The 22,315-nt window shown below is 42.6% G+C and overlaps 1 protein-coding gene and 1 long non-coding RNA gene across 12 annotated transcripts in view; one reads left to right on the top strand and one right to left on the bottom strand.

Moving 5' to 3' along the window:
• The window catches only part of LOC308582404, a 29,198-nt gene extending 10,452 nt beyond the window's left edge, over positions 1 to 18,746 (top strand). Inside the window, exons 3-5 of one of the 7 annotated variants that reach the window (XR_014005655.1) lie at positions 8,096 to 8,134; positions 15,491 to 15,594; positions 18,662 to 18,746. This is a non-coding gene — a long non-coding RNA (uncharacterized lncRNA). The other 6 variants (XR_014005657.1, XR_014005656.1, XR_014005658.1 and 3 more) reach the window with 6 other exon arrangements.
• PRPSAP1 (phosphoribosyl pyrophosphate synthetase associated protein 1) lies at positions 215 to 21,676 on the bottom strand. Of its 5 annotated transcripts, none has more exons than XM_081185423.1 (11): positions 21,261 to 21,676; positions 19,865 to 19,999; positions 16,403 to 16,455; positions 15,162 to 15,228; positions 11,801 to 11,973; positions 10,224 to 10,339; positions 9,586 to 9,641; positions 7,855 to 8,000; positions 7,095 to 7,165; positions 5,932 to 6,078; positions 215 to 4,135 (listed from the first exon to the last, which is right to left on the bottom strand). In XM_081185423.1, the coding sequence occupies exons 2-11, from the start codon at positions 19,945 to 19,947 to the stop codon at positions 3,977 to 3,979; spliced, it is 1,071 nt and encodes a 356-aa protein (XP_081041549.1). In that variant the 5' UTR covers positions 19,948 to 19,999; positions 21,261 to 21,676; the 3' UTR covers positions 215 to 3,976. The 5 variants fall into 5 exon arrangements, with proteins under 5 accessions (XP_081041549.1, XP_081041550.1, XP_081041548.1 ...); XM_081185424.1 differs by having other exon boundaries at positions 19,865 to 19,976; XM_081185422.1 differs by lacking the exon at positions 21,261 to 21,676 and adding an exon at positions 21,113 to 21,147.
• Between the last annotated feature and the right edge of the window lie 639 nt (positions 21,677 to 22,315).

Here is a 22,315-nt window from a genome sequence, read left to right as displayed (position 1 = left end):
CCAAAAGCCAGCTCCCTCCAAAAGCTCTAACTTAAACTAGCAAAAATAACCTCTTCAAGTCTTCCCCAGGAGCTGGAGGTGATGGAACGGGAGAGGTTATGGGCTTTCTTTCTAAAACCTACAAGACTAAAGGGAAAATGCTGCAACAACTGGAATATGTAAAGAAAACCCTCTAGGATTAGTGTGGACAGAAACAAAATTCAAATGCCATGTGTAACACTTTTACATCACTTTAATTCTCATCCACCATTCCTCTTGTTGTAGTCCAGGGTCTTGACATATCGATTGTCCCTGCCAAATTGCTTAGAACATTAAGGACCAATATAGTGTTCAAACAAAGCAGTATGATAATGCACAGATGAACATTTTAACCCTCCAACATGACTATAGGTGGTTTTCATCATTGTAAAACTGGCAACAGTAATCCATCATGAATATTTGAACCGCTTGAGAGCAAAGGAGACCTCACGATGTTTGGGACTTTACCCACAACTTTACACAATGCCGCTAATACTTTAACTGTTAACATTAGAAGTTTCTCAGACAAATTCGAATCCAAGTTCATAAAAATCACAGCAATGGATGAGAGTAACTTTGCTCTAATGCTCAGCATTCATAGTAAACCTATCCCAAGGTATTGCTTATGTTTAAAACCATCTGGGAGGGCTTTTAAAAGACAGCATCTCAACAAGATGTGCATACCTAGGTAGCTGTGATGAGACAGAAAGGTAGTTAAGTTGTGTGCATTTTTGCATACATAAATGGAGGAAACTTTACTTGCTGACCAGTTAAAAGCCTGTCCTGGACTTGCAGTTTTCTTGTCTGTAATTTAATATGGAATGATATACATTTTAAAATGTGCTTGAGTTGGAGGGAAAATATGTTGGGGAAAGGTGAAGAACAACCCTCCCCCCCAAAGATAAGTGAAGACGACACTCTGCATGGTACTTTTGAAAGCCTCGCCTGTGTTTTTGATAACTCAGGCTATTAAGGGAGAGTTTCAACACTACAAGTTGTTTCCATTTTTATCAGTCTAGAAGATACTGTATGCTTGGGCTCTGTTCTTACAACCTCAAGTGTGAATTAGAATTGCCATTTCACCCCTAAGGCACTTAAACTGTGCCTGGATGTGCCTGAATATCTGCTTGCATGGCTGGTGAAATGTTGCTGTTTTAGCATCCTGTTGCCATGGCTATTGGGACCATTTATGGTTTGGCGTCAACAACTCTTAGAATGTGGCTGTTGATAATTAGTTAACAAATGGGTTGTTTAGCCCATAGCAGGTTTTTGTTTTCTCATCTTTCAATGCAAGTATTTGAACGCACTCTCAAGATCCTATAATCCAGGTGTAGCCAATGGAATGCACTCAATAAGTTGCTAGACACCAACCTCCACCCATTACAGCTATTCTAACAAAATCTGAAGGGTATATGTTGGCTGCCCCTGTGTATTCTCTATTGTAATGCAGTAAACAAAAAAATACTCCACGGTAGTAAAGCTTCTGACAGCAATTGGCTGAGCAGCTATGACACCATGGAGTGTTAATTAGTGTTCTAACTGCTAAGGTAATGGAAGCTGACTTATTGAAAGCAAGCCCAAAAGCTTGAGACATGAAATTTCCAGAACAGAACGTAGTATACAGTATCTGTCTTCAGTTTGACTGGGAAAAGGTCCTCTGCAAGAGGCTGAGATAAGAAGAGCTGTTATGAGCCAAGGACCTAAGTGGTTTGGCTGCTACAGAGCGTGCTATAAGGATGAGTCGCACATCCTTTCTAAGCTTCTGGTGCTTCATGTCCACAGTGGCAGTGAGTATCTGGAATTCACCCCCCCCCCACTGCTTTAGTCATTACACTGTAGGAGGAGCCTGTATAATCTTGTAATGGTCAGAGCCACTCTCAGTAGGAAGCTGAGGGGCCGTGAGCCGAGACAAAGGTTTACTACAGGTTCAATCATAGACTGAAGCAAAGAGCTGGTGGAGTTGATAAAGTGGGACTTGGGGAAACCCCCTCACATGGTGATTTGAGTTGTTAAAATAACAAGGTGGCCAGGAGAGGGGGTTTTGGAAGCTGAGAAGAACTATGGCCAGAGGTGTAGGGTTTCTTAGACATTCAATCCCTTTATGTCCACTCTCAGGAATAAATATTTCATCAGGTGCAGTTTTTCTCCTGTTACACCATCACACGTGGTAAGGAAAAAGCTACCTTGATCTAAATCTTCCTTCAGCTGAACTGTTAAAAAGAAATAGGGTCTGGTCCTAGAAAATGTAAGGGAACAACTGGGCCCAAAGCGGGGAAGCAGGGCTAAATGGATTGGACCAGGCGTAGCCACGGCAGAGGAAAGGACTGGGAGATGTTCCAGGGGCTCCCTCAAAAGGAACTGCCAGATTAGTATGGTGGGCAGCATCAGGCTTGCTTCCCTTTTCTCCATCTCTATGATAGCTAGTAACACTGAGTGGGCTTTTGAGTAGCAGCCACCAGGCAGGCAAGCAGTGGCTGTGGCTTGCACCTAGTCATCTCTCATCCCAATTGCCCAGTCAGAGTGGAACGACAGCCTTAGGCCTCCGGTAGCTGGCAAATGCAACATTCTTGCTTTTAATCAAACAGTTATCAGAGTAAATACAATTAACACTAGCTGCTTTTGTGAGCTGTCTTGAAGGGAGTGTTTTGTTACTTAGCAGACCTTAAAGAAGTTGGTAATTTGTCATATAAGTATGCTATTCATTCTTACTAATGGTAAGCCTGGTGGCTGCTTAGATCAGGAATGGGGAACTTAGGGCCCTCCAGGTGTTACTGGACTACAGCTTCATCAACCCCAGCCAGCATGGCTCAATGATCAGGGAGGCTGGGAGTCATTGGACCTCAACAACCGAAAGGTGCAAAGAAAAGGTTATGCTAGACAGTTGCAGGAATCTTACAGGTCAAACACTAGCACCCTAGGAGAACACAGCACAAGGGGTAGGCAGTTTTACTGTTAGCTGGAGGCTGCCATATAATGGGACTGTCTCAAACAGATTTGAATTTTGCATACCTTCTCAGTAAAATGTTTTAAGAAACACTGCACTGGGCAGCAGGCAGAATCACCCTATATGTTAATAGATAGCACTATAGAATTATCTCTTAGGGACGCAACAGATAAAAAACTGTTCTAGATTTACCATTCTGCATCAAGAGTACAGCTGTGTAAAACACACAGGAAGGTATTACATGGATGTTTCTATACTTTCTGGCCAATGTGCTTTAATTTCTGGCCATGAAGGAACACAGAATACCACCAGAAGCAAATCCCATTAGACCGTACTTAATCTTACAAATTTACTCACAAACTGTAGCAAGAGTCTTAAAATGTTATATACTCTTGTTACATGGCCAGCTAGGCAGAACTGGAACCTAGGGCTCTATAGAGGAGGAGAGGTAGCACATTCTAGTTTCTTCCATGACTTTGGAACCCCTTAGCATCATGCTATGTTATTGCTGATAAAATTACCTAGACTGCAATGAAATGTACCTATGTGTAGATGGTTTCACAAGAGGAAGCTCTGCTGCACCCATATTAAGAATGGCTCCAAAGGCAGTAAGAGGGCATCACACATTCCAGCAGTGCAAGAAGAATCACACCTCCTTCCAAACAGCTTGAAGACATGCATGACTAGAGAATTTATGAAGTCAAATCTCTGTAAGCAATTGAATACACAAGATCTGCTGAACAAGAACAGAAGGCCACCACTAGTACCAGTTTTTAAAACAGACTGCAATGCCTATTTGCACCCTGATCTAGCTGGCTCTGAGGACTGTTGGCCAGTGAAATTGAAATACCTGGGCCTCACGGCATCAGTCTCTTGACACCCAGACCCATAATAATGCTTCCCCCAACCAAATAGCATCAACTTTATGGCACTGCCGATTCATGCATATTTCCTTGCACATTTATTTTCTCCCTTCTATTTAAGGAATGAGGATGTGGGAATGATAAAGAGAATCTAATCATCCATGGTAATGTTGCGGAAGAGGTAAGCCATGGATTCCCCATTGTGGATTCGGCGGATGGCTTCAGAGAGGATCAAACTGATATCCACAGTCTTTATCTTGGGACACTGCAGTTTCTGCACTTCATGAGGAACTGTATTGGTGACCACCACCTAGCAGTGCACAGGGAAGTAAGAAGATTAAATTTAGAAATGTGGCTGAAATATAATTCAAAGAATCTAACTTTTAAAAAATAAAATCAAACCAGAAGTTCCTTGATGGGTGACCAAACACAAACAGCGTGCATTTGCATTTAAATTCCTTAATGGAAATAGAGGTTGCAGCCAAAGTTTTGAGACTGTGTAAGGTATTTGCATTTGATGCCCCGCAATAGTTGGAGGTGTCATTAATATAATTATTGCAAGAACCACAAAGAAAACTATAAAGCTGCAAGAGAACGGGGCAACTGGTAATAAGGAGCACAGGAGAGGCAGCTGAAAGCAACACCTGGTGTCTCTGCTCCTCAGAAGCAGCTGCTGTTGCCTGAACTGCTTGAGATAAACAGATGGGCCAGAGAAAGGAGAGTTGTGAGTGAGCAAGCAAGCTGAAACACTAGTCCTAGTATGAAGTGTCAAGTAATAAGCTCAGCAGCACCCACTCACTGAAAAAGCAACAATTCACCTGGATCAAAGGGGGCTGGGGCGTTCAATGCCTGTCTGCCTAAATTTAAAACCTAGGATTTAAGACAAATCTAGCAGTAAGCTGCAGTTTTATTTAAATAGTGCTAAAATCCTAGACACTTAGACCTACAATTTCCCATGATATCTGGTCATGGGGAAAGCATATTGAGTAGTATTCAACTAAGTTTTACTCAGAATAGACCCCCTGAAAGGAGTGGTTAAGTTAGGTCCATTAATTTCAGTAGGTGTAATCTGAGTACAACTCAGTGTTTTGCATAGATGGGCACTGTGTTAATGGCTCTTGACTGTAAACCTCCAGGCCAGAAGACAAAATGCACCACAAGTATTGTCACTGTAGCAATCTGCTGCATTTTCCTGCTTGGAAAAATGCAGCCACATTGTTGCAGCTTCAAGTTTCCACAATGCTTCATCCTTCTTTCTTAAGCAGTAAGACAAGGAGGCACTACACCACAGCATTCCTCTTGGTGGGAAAAATGTTATGGTCTGAAGCAGGGGTCAGCAACCTTTTTCAGCCGTGGGCCGGTCCACTGTCCCTCAGACCATGTGGTGGGCCAGACTATATTTTGAAAAAAAATGAACGAATTCCTATGCCCCATAAATAACCCAGAGATGCATTTTAAATAAAAGCACACATTCTATTCATGTAAAAACACGCTGATTCCCGGACCGTTCACGGGCTGGATTGAGAAAGCGATTGGGCCGCACCCGGACCACGGGCCTTAGGTTGCCTACCTCTGGTCTGAAGTATGAGATTTCTGAGAAGGGCAGCTACCACAGCACAGCTCTGTGTTTCTGTAGTCAGAAAACATTTAAGTGCTGAGCTATAGCAGTGGGAGAATGGGAATCCCTGTTTGTAAGGTTCTTGTTTAAACCAGCCATTCTTTTTCTTGGAGTAATGAACCAGTAGCATTTGGTCTCAATCTCAGCAAAACTCTTTAACTCAAGTTAGTTTACCATCTACTGAAAAAAATATGCTGCAGCAGGGCAGGAGGCTAGTCCTCAAGATGCTGTACTACAATTCCTGTCATTCCTGAAAATGGATTATTCTGCATGGGGCTGATGGGAATCCTAGTCCAGCAACAGCTAGATTCATGCAGAAGCCAACTGATGCTGTGTGTTTATATATTCAGTATATGCAACAGTCTTGTACTTCATATACAAATCTGTCAACTTATTGGTCAATCTAAATCCATCATTTGCTATTTAAAACAACACTAATACACAAATAAGAGGGAATCTTGCCCATAGAGCAATATACCAAGACTTGCCTCATCAATTGATGACTCTTCAATTAGACGTGGAGCATCAGCAGACAAAAGCCCATGAGTTGCCATGATGAAGATCTTATAAGCACCACGCTCTTTCAGGATTTCTGCAGCTGCCACAAAGCTTTCCACATCATCAATGATGTCATCCTGAGAAGCAAAACAAATCCCAGTTAAAATCTGGAAGTTATTAGCAAGCACAAACTGCTCCACTGTCCCACAAGCAGTATGTAACCACTTTGGCAAATCTGGAATAATTTGAAGATGCTTCAGTGTCTAACATAAAGTTACATATGAACTTTTGGTACATTGCCAATAAGTATTTCAGTAGCAGGTATTTATACCAGCATGGTATGAGTCTGCTTCCTGGGCAGGGCTAAGTTCCTATAATGAGCTCATGACAGGCACAAACTTTCCAAAGATTTATAAAGGAGTGCTGTTTGGAAAATATACATGAAAATGCTTCTTTGGGCAAAGATATATTTGAAAATACAAAAATGGCTTTAGTTAGCTCTCTCTCAAGGAGAGGTACAGAATGCAAGCTGCCCATGCTCCTGGTTACAAACCCAAGAAGTGTCTTGTGGAAAGGCAGGCACTAGGAAGCTAGTCACACAGGCTACACAAAGTGCACTGGTTTGGCACAAGGCCCTGTCAATTTTGTTGACTGTTTGAGAAACCAGAATAGGAACCTTTGGGTAGGAGGTTCTGAAAAGCTTGTTCATATGGAGTTCTATGACACAGTGGCAACATGTACACTATACAAGCTTGGATAGGCCAGGATGTCTAGTCTTGCATCTTAAAACAATCATCCCTCCAAATGGAAAGGCTACTGTACCTAGACTTTTGTCCAGGAGGTTAGCAATGAACCCCAAAGCTTCACTCAGTGAGGTGTCACTGTCTATCAGAGTTGGATTTTCTTTCCAGATAGAAAACTAACAGGAATTTATACCACAGCCTCATAAGGCCATTTAATACTGGAGGATAGCTTCCTTATTTAATTAGTAGAAAAAAAGTGAAACCAGACAATACAATGTGACTGTTTAGTTTTCCTGCATGGCTTCTAGCCCAGTCCTGAAATCCCAACTGCATCCAAGCATAAATATTTGAGATGTAATGAAACCTAGGAAAAAAATCCCATTTGTCATCATGGCCTTTTAGTTCCTTACCACAATGATGGCAATTCTACCTCCAACATCTCCAACTACTGTTATTGGTGGCTTCTCTTTGGCCATCATAACTAAGGAATAAAAAACCCAACATCAGAATCACAGCTTCATTGTAATATGCATATTCATCTTTCATGCTTTGTATGAAAGAGACCTCATACTGGACATTTTGTTTCACTTAAATGAAAGACAGTTCAAATAGCAGCTGTTATTATTACTGAACATAAACAAACCTTGTCACGTTTAAGCAATTCTGAATGAACTGTGTTGAGGCACAAAAATTATGTCTCACAGCACTGATTTCAGCCACCCTTTAAAAGGTCATCTTTAGATACTCCTCAAAGGGGAGGGGAGGAGGAGGGGTGGTTGTGGTGGTGAAACTTACTGGTATTTAGGGTTTTACTTTTTGAAATATGGCAACCCTATTTGAGCACATGCTCAGCCCAGGTTTTCAGGACCAGTCCTTTCACACTCAAATCACAAATCACCCAGTTTTCATTTTAGAAAGTTAATGCGGGGAGAGAGATTTCTGGTGTTGCCATTAAACAACTGATTGCAGATTATTCCTGGATGTGTGCATGACCTCTGATTTAAAAGCAACTTAATTTTGCTTGGTTCCTTATCTCCCTTTAGATAGCTACAACTTATTATGTGTGCAGAGTTTGTTTCCTCAGCAGAGAATTCAGATTGCTCTTACGTTGAAATGCCTTGCACATCAAACCAAAGGAAAATAAAAGTAAAGAAAAATGCAACAACATACAGGGTAGCTCCAGGCCAGTGTGCAGAGTAGTATTTTTTACTGTTGGAGGAGAGTGGCGTCCATCATCCATGTCTTGCTCTGTGCACTGAGCCTCCCCGTGGATAACTGCTAGTCCTAGCCGTAGCCGCTCTGCATAAGACTGGGCCCTACATAAAAGCAACAAGATATTAGTGGGGTGAAATACATTCACTTTTGAAAAGTCCTCTGCTTTAGCTCATTTCCATGTGCTTCATTTAAACAGGATTCAGCTTGGGAAAGGAGTTTGCTTTTTCAACTAACAGTAAGTAGTTAATGCTTAAGAATGTTGCTTTTCACTATTGTTTTTCAATTTCCTTTTAACAAAATAGACTCCATGCACAATCACCTTCCGCCACTTTAATATGAAAAGCAGATGCTTTTTATTTTGGAAGTGTGTCAAGCACTTCCAAAACATGATGCTCCTTTCCTCTGTCTCAGTAATAATTTCAAATGTTGAAATGAAGATATAACCTAGGTCTGGATTAATCTAAATAGCTGTGCTGGCGGAAGCCAGGGCAACAAGTACCACTAACACAACGGGGCTCCCCCCACCCCACACTCAGATCAGCCCTGGAAGGTTGGAAAATTCCTCCAGAACAGCATGCAGGAGGAGAGGGGAGACCATTCCATCTGGAAAGTAGAAATCCTTGTGTTGATGGGAGTGATCTCCTTAGCATTACTTTACATTCCACTCAAAAGGGAAAAGAGGAAAGTGTCTCAAAGTGATCAGCTGTTCAAAGTATTCCAGAAATAGTGTCTCCAAAGGTTCAAAAATATTTGTATTGGTATTCACTGAAAGCTGATGTAATTGAACAAGAAGGATCAGTACACACAAACTGTTTTTATACTGGCATGGATGGACTGATCCCAAGCCTTAAAAAAAAAAATAATCAAGAAAAACCACTAAGCAGTTTACATATATTCTTGGTTTCCTTCAGATGGTCTATGGGGCCACACCAGAATAGGCACATAAAGAGTAATACAGCTAAGTTATCGAACGGTAAACAGATATGGGAAGGGATGAAGACTGTGCATGCACCAGATCCAAACAGGTGGAAGATGCTGCAGTTGCATCAACTGTCACTCCATTTCGATTTTTATAGAGAGAGAATTACCACTTCAATTCAGGAAAACTAAGGGAGACATGTCAGTTGCTCTTGAGCTAGATACTGAATAAAGCTCTCCAAATATAGGTGGTGGTCCAGAAATGCATTGAGCTATGCATCTTTTAAACACTGTATCTGCCACATTGATGCAGTTTTCCAGTGGCCATCTTATATTTAAAAATTGTCCTAGGTTCATGCCTATTAAATTATATTAAGAAGATCTTTGCCCACACTATCCTTCCACAAATGAACTTTTCACAGCTCAGAGGGGGATGAATTTATCATATATCTTTAAAATCTATTTTAGGGTTTCTCGCTGGTGTTTTAAGGTATGCAGTAGAAGAATATGAAGAAGAGCATTTCAGCATTTCCCACAAGTTCTTGGTGCATCTCCTTGCTATACTTCTGATAAAAATAAACTGTTTCCTAGCAGAGCCTGTCACTTTCTCCAGCAAGAGAGAAAACAGAAACCAATCACCTTTTGATTTTCTTTTCCCAATTCCTCACATATCAACCATTTAATCTCTAGCGCTAAGGCATCCTTAAACATTGCCTGTACAAGCTGATTTTGTAGAGTTTATTCACATCAAAATTAAACTGTATTTACCTCTTAGCAGCATCAGGACTCTTTGCTACAATTACTGCATTTCTGTAATCAGGAATCTGGAGCACATTGAAACCATGGTGAGACTTTAAAGGAGTTAAAACTCTGTCACAAAATTAATTAGGTTTTTTTCATAAATAAAATTGCTCTTTTATTACATAGGGTGACAGCTGAGAGCAATGCTATCATCATTCTCAAAACACTGGGATACATTCAACTAAAATTGGCTTTTAAATAGTTCTACACAGTTTTTACTTTCATTGCTGCAGGATGTTTAAGTAATTAGACCCCATCCATATATATATATTCGACTAGCCTTAGCTCAGGGCCACACTAAAACATGAAATATGAAAATTCATTAACAACCACCACAAGCAGGTAGAGGCAAAGTGGGAAGAAAATCTATGAAGAAAATTTCCGCCAGTATTAACCAAGCTATCAGCAAATGCTTCCCAACATGCCAAGCAGCTTGCACTTTTAGCAAGGAGGATGTTAAGATACATTACTGGGATCCCCTTTAACAGCAAAGATTAGTTGCCTATAGCAAGCATAAGCAATATACAAGTCTAAAAAAGACCAGCACTAAACAGTGTTCTAATCAAGCTGAGATTATAACTATTGATGGATCAAAGTAACTTCACCTCTTCTTGTATATACTGAAGCAAGAAAGGGGAAGCCCTCAGGTTATCAACAGGAAAGCTGAAAAATCCCTGGATTTCTTTTTGATGAAGATCCATAGTGATGATGTGTGTCAAGCCTATAACAAAGAAAGAACATACGTTACACCAGGGTGCTAACTGCCAGCCTAGGGGCCTGATGCACACCCAACCCACCCTCGCAAGACCTCACTAAATCTGACAGCAAGAGCTGATGGGGGAAAGAAAGTAAAGTGGACATGGTGCTGAGGTGGGTGAAATGGTGTAAGCTTCTTTCCTTCCCCACCCCACTGCCCAGTGGCCTAATGCAGATGAACGGATCAGCTGAGAAGAGGGAACATGTGCAAAGTCTGTGTGCAAGTGAGGTAACCAGCTCCCTTTTGGCCACTTCCACCCTGGGGTTTAGCAAAGGTTGAATGTGACCCTCAGGCAAAAAAAAAAAAGGTTAGTCCATTAAACTCACTTAAGAAGTGCAGTAGGGTATCAGTCACATTGATGTACCCAGGTAACAGGGGTTTAAAGCACTTCTGCTCAAAGAGGTAGTCTGCAGACCAGTGCTGGTTCACTAGTCATTGGCTGCCAGTCCACAGTGGCTCCATCACAGCCAAGGTTGGGCAGAATGCTTCAGGAACTAAATATGGCACCAGTCCCTGGCACATGGTGAGGAGGGCAGGGCTTGCCAGTCCACCACATCACATAGTTTGAGAAACACTGGTTTAAAGAATCTCATTCACAAATTTGACTCCTAACAGGTAACTGATCTCTTGGGTTTGGGTATCCCATCATGATTATTGCTACACACATTTCTGCATTATAGGTGACAGGGACCATTGAACCTTAGATGGATGTACCAGATGTTGACTCACAACGGACTTTGGCACTGAAACAGTAGTAACACGTAGAGCAAGAACAAGACTAAAAACCCCCAACTGCTTTATGCCAATGTTTTTGTGTAATATTTAGAACAGGGCTTTTTTTTAAAAAAAAAAAAAGAGCCAGACAGGGTTTCATCCAAGGTTCAGTAGGCCCCAGCAACAGTCCTTCTTGTGAACTTTGTTACTTTAGTGGTCACCTTTGCTGCTTCAGCCTTCGCAAACTTATGTCTCTCAAAAAGAGGCCTGGTCTCTTTCCTACAGTGAGCAAAGCCAGGAATTTTAAGGATTCCATTTCTAGTTCACCCTTCGTCTAAGAAAAAACATATATGTATGTTTTTTACCCTCTATTTTATCCTAACAAACACCCTGGGAGAAAGGTGTGGTGAAATTCAACCACTGTTTCAAGGGCACCAAAAGAGTTTCTTGTTCTATTATATAAAATCAAACTATTAGTTTGAGGGTAGCTATTTCTAGTTTTTTTTCTGAATAGAAATCACTGTTAGTATTACAAACGCCATCCCAAATATGTGGCTTGTTTTAGGATTATTTTTGGCTATTCTTTCTGCAAAAAAAGAAATGTATTCTTATAGCAGGAAAGTCTCTCTCTGCAAAAACAGCCACTCCCTTCTTCAGGGTCAGAACTATTGTGGGAGGTAAAATCTTGCTGCTTCTGGTCAGCTCACTCACCTGCTTTGGCCAACATGGAAGCAAGGAGTTTGCAGACTATAGAGCCTCTCTTCCTCATCTTGCTTTGTTTGCTGTAGGGGAAGTAGGGAATTACCCCAATGATATTTTTGGCACAGGATGTCCTCAGTGCATAAGCCATGATTAACAGTTCCATCACCGCAGTGTTCACATCTCTGAAATTGTTCAAAAATATTAATCAGTAATCCATCTGCCAATCAAATTCTAGAAACAGCTTCTTCTAAGAAGAAAGCAATGTCAACCAAAATAATGTGACCAGATTTTTAAAAATCATTTATTTCATTTCTTAGGCACAGCAAACAAATTAATTTTTAAACCTAACCTAAAAGTTTTCAAAGTAGTATTCACAGAATCTCTGGGGTTTTGCAGAAACTTGCCAGGGGTTTCTGAATGCAAATATCAGAAATGGTGGAGACACTGCCCAGTAAACTGCTTGTGCACCTTTACCAATCTTATTTCTTTATTCCATAAAATACAGCTTGAATTTTTTTTCAAACAACCTCAAAGCAGTTTACAAAAATGACATTATCCATAAAAACTCAGTTAAACACAACTATTTTAGCATTTAACCAAATGATTAAAATCAATGATAAGCTAAAATCCAGATTAAAATTCATGTCACCTGCAGAGCTTGTAGCCAGGGCTGCTGCAACAAACAGCTGTGAAAGCCTTTGGGAGGCAAAGGCGCAAGAGGGCATCAGAGGAGGGAGGGAGGGAGGGAGGGAGGGAAGGAAGGAAGGAAGGAAGGAAGGAAGGAAGGAAGGAAGGAAAGAAAGAAAGAAAGAAAGAAAGAAAGAAAGAAAGAAAGAAAGAAAGAAAGAAAGAAAAGAAAGAAAGAAAGAAAGAAAGAAAGAGGGACAGAGGCCAGTGTTGCCTGCGGCACCCCTGAACATCATTCAAAGCAGACCAGGGTGCCAAGGCACACTGGTTGAAAACCACTGCACTAAAAGATCAATTCCTTCCAAATACAGGGTATTGTGGCATCTGTGGCAGTGTTAATGTTCACCATGTCAACATGTATCAAAAGTTCCTTTGCACCAGCTATAGCTTTTTCCTTTTTACATAGTGCCTGACAGACCCACTGATCACCAGTTTCAAAAAAGAATGTATGTGGGAGGGATGTTAGCAGTAGCCTTTTGCAACAGGGAGCTAAACAGTGTTGGCAGAAGGTGAAAAAGCCGAAACATGCCTAATCACTTGCTGAAGGTATTAGGGGAACTCTGGACCAGGAAGCACTCTAGGAGCACACTCTCTGAAGCACAGTGAACATTCATGCTGCAACCCTTCTTTCATCTGCACTTGGCGTTCCACCAGATTTGGACCACAGTCTTTCCTGATCATCTGAGATGATACCGTTAGGAGTCTTTTGGCTCTCAAAGACATGTGACTGATTAAGTCTGTGTTTTAGCCAGCTGCTCTCATTTCTTCCACTGTAAGCTTTCCCTTGGAAAATTAAACCCCCATTTATCTTGACACATTTGCCAACGTTCTCCAAATTGGTTTGTTCTGCCTCCTATCTCCACCACACTGCACTGTTTATATACACAAAAAAGCTTTGTTCACCATCAAGGAAGTAGCCAAGAATTACATAAAACCACTCCATCCCCCAAGCAATTAAGACAAAAAGTTAACAGTGCACAATTTCCCCCTTCTGTGGCTTAAGGTGGCAGAGGCTAAGGAAGGACAGTCATTGTTTCCTAGGATTATCCATTTCACAAGCTGTCAACTTATGCTTATGATTTTGAACTAAGATTCATAATGACCAAGTATGAACAAAAACAGCCCCAATGCTTCAGGCACATGTACATGTTAAGGAAATAGGCCTAGGTTAAAACTGTTCAGAAGTCTCAAGGCAGGAAAAACGGGGAGTGGGAGAAAGAACACAAGGTCTTTCGAGCATCATAGATATACAGTACTTACACAAATCTAATGCACCATTGAATCTAAAGCGCGCCTCGATTTTCAAAACTTTGAAATAAAACAGTATTTGCTGGCAAATGTAAAATTGCCATCAAATCTAATGAGCACCCTAATTTTTGTGATGTAATTTGGCCCCAAAAGGTGCCCATTACATTTGAGTAAATACGGTACGTGGTAGGATACCAACTATGTTACTCCTATCTATTCTTACTCACCATTCACGTCTACTGCAGTGCTGGTTCAAGAGCCATCATCCCAGCCCCATAACGCGCCTCATCATCTGGGGCATTAAGCTCTTACCAGACAGAGAGGTTTGTGCGAACTAGAACAGAATAGTTCTTTTTTTATTCTTTAAGGCTATTTCTGCACCCCAAGCTACTAACCTAGATATGTGCAGGCAAGCAAGCTACACCATATCTGGGAGGCAGGAAGAAGAAAACTGCTTTTATAAATTGATTTGAAAGGGTGCCTTATACATCATAAGATGTTGAGTCGCAGCTTTGCTGCGATTCAGACCTTCCCAACACCACAAACTTAAACAGCACCCATGTACTGCCCTTGCTGCTCCTTGGATATTATTATTGATTAAATTTCTATCCTGCCCTTTCTCCCAAAGTTGACTAGGGCAGGTTGTCTGCATAGCAGATAAAGAGAGCGGCAGCTGATACACTCCACATGGGGAAAGGATAAAACCAAATCCCAGGCAAGATAGGATCATTTTTTGAAGCTACAGCACACAGCCAGATAGGCAGGGAACTCCTGGGCAGATACGCTGTAACTAAACAGCACTAAAGGCTATCAAGCAGACACATTACTGGCAAGAGGCATTTTATTATAGAGTTCTGCTACTGTATAAAGATTAATCTAGTTAAAGGAGCAAGAACCTTTAAAAAAAAAAAGGATCCCAAAATAGCAAGTAAATGGAAGAGTAACTAATAGAGTCTTCAGGAGAGTTTTGCAGACTGAGGCATTGCATCGTGTTTCATTTACTGTCACTTTTAAGTGCCACATTAAGGTGTCGGATTTAAAGTCCACACTGTTGGTGTAAAAGATTAACTAGCATTAATAACATCATAGGCTCTCTTGTTAATGATGGTGAATGGGTAGTAGGGATGGCAGAAGTATATTTACACATATAAATAGAAAGGAAAGACTCCAGAACAAATCCACTCAACCAGAGTTCCGACATATCCAAGGTTGTGGGTTTATAAAATTCAGAATTCAATCCACACATAATAATAATAATAATAATTTATTATTTATACCCCGCCCATCTGGCTGAGTTTCCCCAGCCACTCTGGGCAGTTCCCAATCGAGTGTTAAAAACAATACAGCATTAAATATTAAAAACTTCCCTAAAGTACATACGCGCACGTGCGCGCGCACACACACACACACACACACCCCCCTCACAAACCCTTACCTGGGTATTGTCTGAATAATGAACACATCCTGACCTCGAACAGATTCTTTTATTTCAACCCTTGTCTCTGTAAAGGAAGCACAGATATTTGAAAATAATCCTAGTAGTACCTACGTATAAGTAGCATGGCTGGAATGGGCCGGGTGGGTTTAAAGACTTAACAACAACAACTTTATTATGGTTGTAGACCAGCATAAAGACTTCACCAAATTAAAGTAATAAAATGCTTTCCAAGTGTGTATTTGAGATAATGGATCTTTAGAGTCTGTCTGATAGCTTGAGCCTGCCTGATGCATTGCTGTGTTTTTAAACTTTCTTTTTTCTTTTAGCCTTCCTAGGGTTCAAGTTGCATTCTAATGCATTCACAATTTAAAGCTGGCTGGAGGAATATCCGTGTTGTGATCAGTGGACAGGGGCATGCGGTTTAGATGTGGTGAGCATGGGAAGGGATTACTAGTGCATCCAAACAGGTGGGAGGATTGAAAGTCCTGCCCTGCCAAGCCATTCCCACCACTGTCCACCAGCGCAACTTGTCCAAAACTCTTCCAAACCATTCCACCTAAGCTCTGCCAATGGATGCCCCTCCTCATCAGCTGAAAGAACAAAGTTAATCATCCATGTTGAAAGGCAGTATACTTTTTTGAAAACCAGGTGCTGGGGACAAACAGGGAAACACTGTTGTCCTCGTGCCCTGCTCATTAGCCTCCCAGAGACATTTGGTTGGCCAAAGCTGGAAACACAGTAATAGGCAAGATAGGGGCAAGGGACTTGGCCAAGGTCACAAAACTAGGTACAAGAGGTGGAATCTGAACAGAATTATCACTCCACAGTGGTACAAATGTGGTTCCAGGAATGAAAAAATGTGTTGTGGGGGACAATGTTTGCCACCTAGAGCTCGTTAGAGGAAAGGTGTGGTATAAATGTAATTTAAAAAACAGCTGTTTTTGCAAGGGTAAAAAAAGCGCAATGAGTCTTTAATACCCATATTGAATAGGTTTGTCAAAGGCTCAGTCAGCCATTGACAAACAAGTCTTAGCAATTTTATTTAAGTGTTGTGGAAACAGCTAAAAAATCAAAGGGCTCATCTTTGGGTTCTGAAAATAGGAGAATAATCATTGGGGAAATGGCCTTGAGACTTTTAAAAAATGATAACTTCCCCCATGGGATTTTTTTCAATTTTGGAATATCTATAGTCTGTTCTTCAGTAAATGCTCTAGAAGAAAAAGAAAAACCTGACTTGCCTCCATTGGTTTCCTGATATACCACAGATTTTCCGAGCTCAGCACCAAGTCGCCTAGAAAGAGAGACACACACATAGAGAGAGATTCTCAACAATAGCTTACTAACATAGGATTTCTCACCATGCAATTCTAGAACAGCAAAGCTAAACTCAGCACTAAAAGACAGGGCTTACTGACAAACTGCTGCCTGCCACAACAAAGTTTCAATCCTGCTTGTTGGTCAAAACAACACTCCTGAAGCAACTATCATCACAGTAAGAGCAAACACTCACACATATCCAAGTGGCTTAGGATATCTACCCTGAGTTTTACAGCTAGTTTAAGTAGAATTTTAAAACTAAAGCCAGGGCTGCAGGATTCTTAAAGCAAATTTCCCATTAAAAAGAAGGGACTGAAAAGCATTTCAGTCTGCATCACCTGGTCTAACTCTTCCTAGGATACTGGATCTTACATAATTCAGGCAATAGAAATTTAACTGGGGGAAACTGAAATAGGCCTCAGGTGGCTCAAACGTTCTAGGAACAAAGAGAGATACTAAGGTATACAGGTAGAAAATGTATTCAGTTAGCTTCTAGCTGTCCCACTAGCAGGGGAAGTTCATCAGATGGTGACATGGGATAGGATCTTATTGGTGGTGCTATCCCAATTATAGAATGCTTTCCTTCTAGAAGTACTATTAATGCCAACATTGCTGACAAGGGCAGAACTAGGTTATGATCCATCTGTTTGCTTGGGCATTTATGGGATGTTCTGTTGCTGCTATTGGTGCGCTGGAATTTTTATTCCTACTTTTTTTTTGTTATGTTGTAACTCTCCCTAGGATGAAGAGATGAAGGACAAGTTATATACATCTTAAATAAATTTAAAAGAACCAGCTATTAATTAGAAGTCATCACTAAGCAAATATTTTAGCAAGCATGTGTGCATTATTTACAAGATAAGCAGTTACTTAATATAGTACATTTCAACTTCACAGGCTCTTTCAAGTTACACTGAAAAGCTGTTTATGCTTCAAGATATAATCAGAAATTTGTTGGAACATAAACATCAAACCAAAAGCCAGTTAGCTTATTTGTTTTTGATATTTCACACAACACATTAAAAGGCTACCCCTTTAATCAGCTTTACGGTTTCTTTTTCATAGCCTTTGTGGGACATACTGATCCTAAACCTTTCTGAGATGAGGAAAAGCATGAGCACACATTTCTGAGCTTAGGACAAATCCAAAATAGAAAGTTAAGGTTCATAAGCTTTCCAGGTTGTCAGTTTTTCATTTTCAAAAAGTATAATGAGATTATTATTATAAATATAGAATAAGAGGCTAACTAAATTATGCTTTACTGCTGATTAAAAGGTCACAGATTTGGAGCACAGTTATCCTGAAAGTGACAACAGCAACACAGAATGAATGTCTCTTTTTTCACTCTAAGTACCCTTGAGATGCTAACTGGACTAACCAAAGGGGTTTGCCCAACTTTGGGAGATCTCCAATGTTGTGCCAGTGAATATAACAGAATTCCTATTCCTCACCTCCCTGCCACACCCATCTTAACAGGTGTCCACCTGCTCTGCAGGGTTCCCCAACCGTCCAGAGCAGATTTGGGAGGATTGGGGAGGGGGAGAGAAGGGGGAAGTTCCACCGCACAAGCAGATGTCAGCTGTGCAAATGGGTTGCCATAGGATACCATCTTTTGGATTGAACTAACGCTTGATCTGCAGAAACGGGACCACAAATGCTTTCTCCAGTGATGGGTATATTTCTTATTCTGGCATTTGTGATGCCCAACAAATATTTGTTTCCCAATTTGTGCATGGCTTCAGAAGCAGAGGCTTGCCCCTGTAGTCCCTAACCCTGTAGTCACAATGACTACTTTGCCTCCACATTCAGAGCCAATATGCTTCTGAATACCAGTTGCTGGAAACCACAGAAGGAGAGAGTGTTGTTGTGCTCATGTTCTTCTTATGGGCCTCTAGTTGGCCAATGTGATAAGAGGATGCTGAAGTAGATGAGCCACAGGCCTGTTCTAGTAAATCAATTATGTCAGTACTGTACTGCTAAACTTCAGAGGCACTCCAAAGCAGAGACCCTCCTTACTCCTTCCAACTGTCTGCAAAATTCAGACCAACATCAGGCACAAGGCAACACCCCTCTCCCAAGTCAGGGAGAGACAGGGTTGAGGCAAGAACAGATTTCAGCAGTCAATATCAGACAAATATTGCAGACCCATGAACAAAAGGGTAATTATTATTTTGTTTCAGTTTCAAATTCTCCAACCTACAGGAGATAAGGTAGTTAACAGTGTACTAAGAAGAAAAACTGTCAAGATTCCTGAATAAAATATGGCTATACAGTGGTGCCCCGCAAGACGAACGCCTCGCAAGACGGAAAACCCGCTAGACGAAAGGGTTTTCCGTTTTGGAGGCGCTTCGCAAAACGAATTTCCCTATGGGCTTCCTTCGCAAGACAAAAGCCCATAGGGAAATCTCCGGGACAGCGGGGAAGCGCAGCGCTTCTTCCCCACTGTCCTCGGACCTCCTCCGAAGGCTGGCGGTGGGGCGGAAAGCCCTTCTCCCCGCGCCAGCCTTCGGAAGGCTCCTCCGAAGGCTGGCGGTGGGGTGGAAAGCCCTTCTCCCCACGCCAGCCTTCGGAAGGCTCCTCCGAAGGCTGGCGGTGGGGAGAAAAGCCCTTCTCCCCGCGCCAGCCTTCGGAAGGCTGTCCTGAAGACTTGCGGTGGGAGGAGGGTTTTCCTTCCCACCGCCAACATTCAGAATGCTGTTCTGAATGTTGCCGATGGGGAGGAAAAACCCTCCTCCCACGCAAGCCCCGGGAACAGAGGAGAAGCGCTGCGCCCCTTCCCCTCTGTTCCCGTACCTGTCCTGAAGGCTTGCGGTGGGGAGAAAAGCCCTTCTCTGCACCGCCAGCCTGGCAAGCGGTTTCCATAGGAACGCATTAATTGATTTTCAATGCATTCCTATGGGAAACCGTGCTTCGCAAGACGAAAAACTCGCAAGAAGGAAAAACTTGCGGAACGAATTAATTTCGTCTTGCGAGGCACCACTGTACCACATAAAACAGTTGAAAACTACAAACTCTCTTTAATAAAGCAACAAATGGAATCAACAAATGTGCACACATTGTTTATAATACACCATGAATGCTTACTTTACAAAAGGCTCAGTAAAACTCAATTTAAAATATTTAAATCTGATTAAATTGTCGCTTAAAGCCCCAGCGTTTTAAAGTGAAAATAAAGAGTCTTAAAAATTGGGCTCACCAAAAGTAATGCTAAGCACTTGGGTGGGTCACGCATTCTTGAAGTAGGCTGAAGTGAAATATGTAAACTCAGGCATGTGGCAAAAAGCCTATTTTAGGAAATATGGCTTACTTTCCGGTTCATATACTGTTTAATTGCAACTCATGAATACAGGAGAACAAGATGCATAAAAACGTGAGACACTCACTCAGTGATTTTCTTCGCCAGCTCTGTGCAGGCTGCTGTGGAGTTTGCCGAGAAGACCCGGTAGCCACTTCTGGCTGCGTTCATTGCCAAGGAACCATGCAAACCCCTTGGAGCTCGAGGGTGAGAAAACACAGATCTATAAGGTAACAGCAATTTCCTTGGCATCCTCCTCTTCAGCCTCAAGACTACCAGAGCAGGTTTGGAGGGGGGGGGGGAAGCAGTTTACAAGCAAGATCTTCCCCAACCCAATTAATACAGCAGACCAGAATTATTACAACCACCAGAAAAGGAGTATTTCAAAGAAGTTAAGAAGCCCAACAAGTCAGATCGGTGTTACTGGTCTTTACATGTCCCCTTAAAACACTACATATAGAAGAGGAGATACTATTTGCATAAACAGGTCAAGCCCCTAAGAACTAGCATGCAGAAAGCTTAGGTGTGAGGGTTGAAATTTAAAAGCAAAGTAAGTATGCAATGCAAAAAATGAGAGGAAGGGCAACAAGGAGTACAACAACAAAACTTGTTTACATACAAGAAGAAAGATGGGGTAGGCAGACTCGGGAAAGAGGGTTTCTCAAGACAACAGGAGTAGTGGCGGAGAGAGGACTTGGCCACACACGCGGCCAGCACCAGAGAAAAGTTGCACTGGAAGTAGGCAGGGCAAAGTCTTACTGGGAGATATGGGGCAGAGGAAGCAGGGAACACCTTACTTTAATATTAGCAATTAAAAAAAAGGAGGCGAGTGCCTTCCCGAGGAATGAAAGGGAATCAGAGGCGCGGAGCTACGAGACGGGAACTTTCGGAATAAGGAGAAGCGGATTTTGAAAGGGGGTGGGGGGGGTCGGTTGGTTGGAATATGGAAAACGATGAAGGTGCAGAAGGATCAGGCCACCCAGAGGAGACTGGGCTGGGGTGGGCAGCTGGAAGGGACGGGGGGGGGGAAGGTTGGGGGTCTAAAAATGAGGGGGGAGGGGCTTTGAGGGTGGAAATAGAGTAAGGTGGAGAATGGGGGGGGGGAGTGAGATGAGGGCGGATTTAGCAGAACTGCGAGGCGGTTAAAGATGCAGGAGGAGGGCAGCTCCAGGCACCGCTGCGGCTTAGGAGCCCACACGCTCGACTCTCTTGCAGCGACTGGTCCCTTCCTCGTCGCGACTCTTTCGGGCCCGCTCGCTCTCCAGCCCCCCAACCCAAGCGAAGACTCAACTCCACCAGTATGCCCGGTCATAGAGACGCCGCCCTAGAGCGCCACCTTCTGCTCTCGGCGGCCATTTTGCGCAAGCAAGGCCTCTTCCCCTCTCTCTCCCGCCCGGCTGTTGAAAGAAAGATATGCAGTCCTCGCCGGTGTCACGCAGACATGTTGAGTGAGGGCAAGAGGGAAGAGCGTGCTCAATACTCACCACTGTGCCTTCAGTTCCCTCCCCTGCTTACGCGGGGATGTCTCGGTTGACTGTCTTAAAAGGGGGGGGGGAAAGAAAAGAAATCCCACTGCCGCTTAGCTGGGAAGCGCTTCGCCTCTTCCTTAAGACCGTGAAGAGTTTTCCCGAAACAAAGATGGCTGCTTCCTGAAGGGAGGGGGAGAGCCCGACCAACGGCCAAGTGGGAAGTTCTAGAATGAGTCTCCTCTCGGCTTCAAAGGAAGTGGGCGGAGCCATCGTCAAGTAGGGCCGGAGAGGTCGCGAGCAGAAAGCGACAGAGGAGGAGTGCAGAGAAAGGTTACGCTTCAGTCTCTGAGGCTGCAGTCCTGCGCTTACTTACGTGGGAATAAGAAGACCCACGTGGAACTTGAACTCGGTGGAACTTACGCCAGAGTATACTTCGAGAGACTTCGAGAGATAGAGAGAGGGAATTACTTAATAAGAAACCTGGAGGCAAGAGGGAGTTGTTCGCTTAAAGGCAAAGGGTATACAGTGGTACCTTGGGTCAAGTACTTAATTCGTTCCGGAGGTCCGTTCTTAACCTGAAACTGTTCTTAACCTGAAGCACCACTTTAGCTAATGGGGCCTCCTGCTGCCGCCGTGCTGCCAGAGCCCGATTTTTGTTCTTATCCTGAAGCAAAGTTCTTTACCTGAAGCACTATTTCTGGCTTAGTGGAATGTGTAACCTGAAGCATATGCAACCTGAAGCGTATGTAACTCAAGGTACCACTGTAGAAGGGAAGGGTCTGCTATACCGGCTAAACCGCCTTGAGTCCCATCAGAAGAAAAAGTCAGGGGTATAAATCAGTATATAATAGTAATACTTGGAGGAAGAAGTCCAGGGCCCTTGTTAACAGAATGAGCAGGGCTGGCAAACCACATACTGAACGTACTGCAATCTAAGGAGAAGCCCCGCTTCCTCCTTCCTGCAAAACCATTAAGCCCGGAGTCTAACATTGCTGAGCTGGACCACGTGGAGATGTTCCTTTTGCTTCCTCTTCGGTAACTCTGCTTCATAGTGGGGATTACAGCTCCAT

This window comes from Podarcis bocagei, assembly GCF_964188305.1.
Source record: "Podarcis bocagei genome assembly, chromosome: 2".
Classification (NCBI taxonomy): Eukaryota; Metazoa; Chordata; class Lepidosauria; order Squamata; family Lacertidae; genus Podarcis; species Podarcis bocagei.
This window is presented reverse-complemented; position numbering and strand designations above follow the sequence as displayed.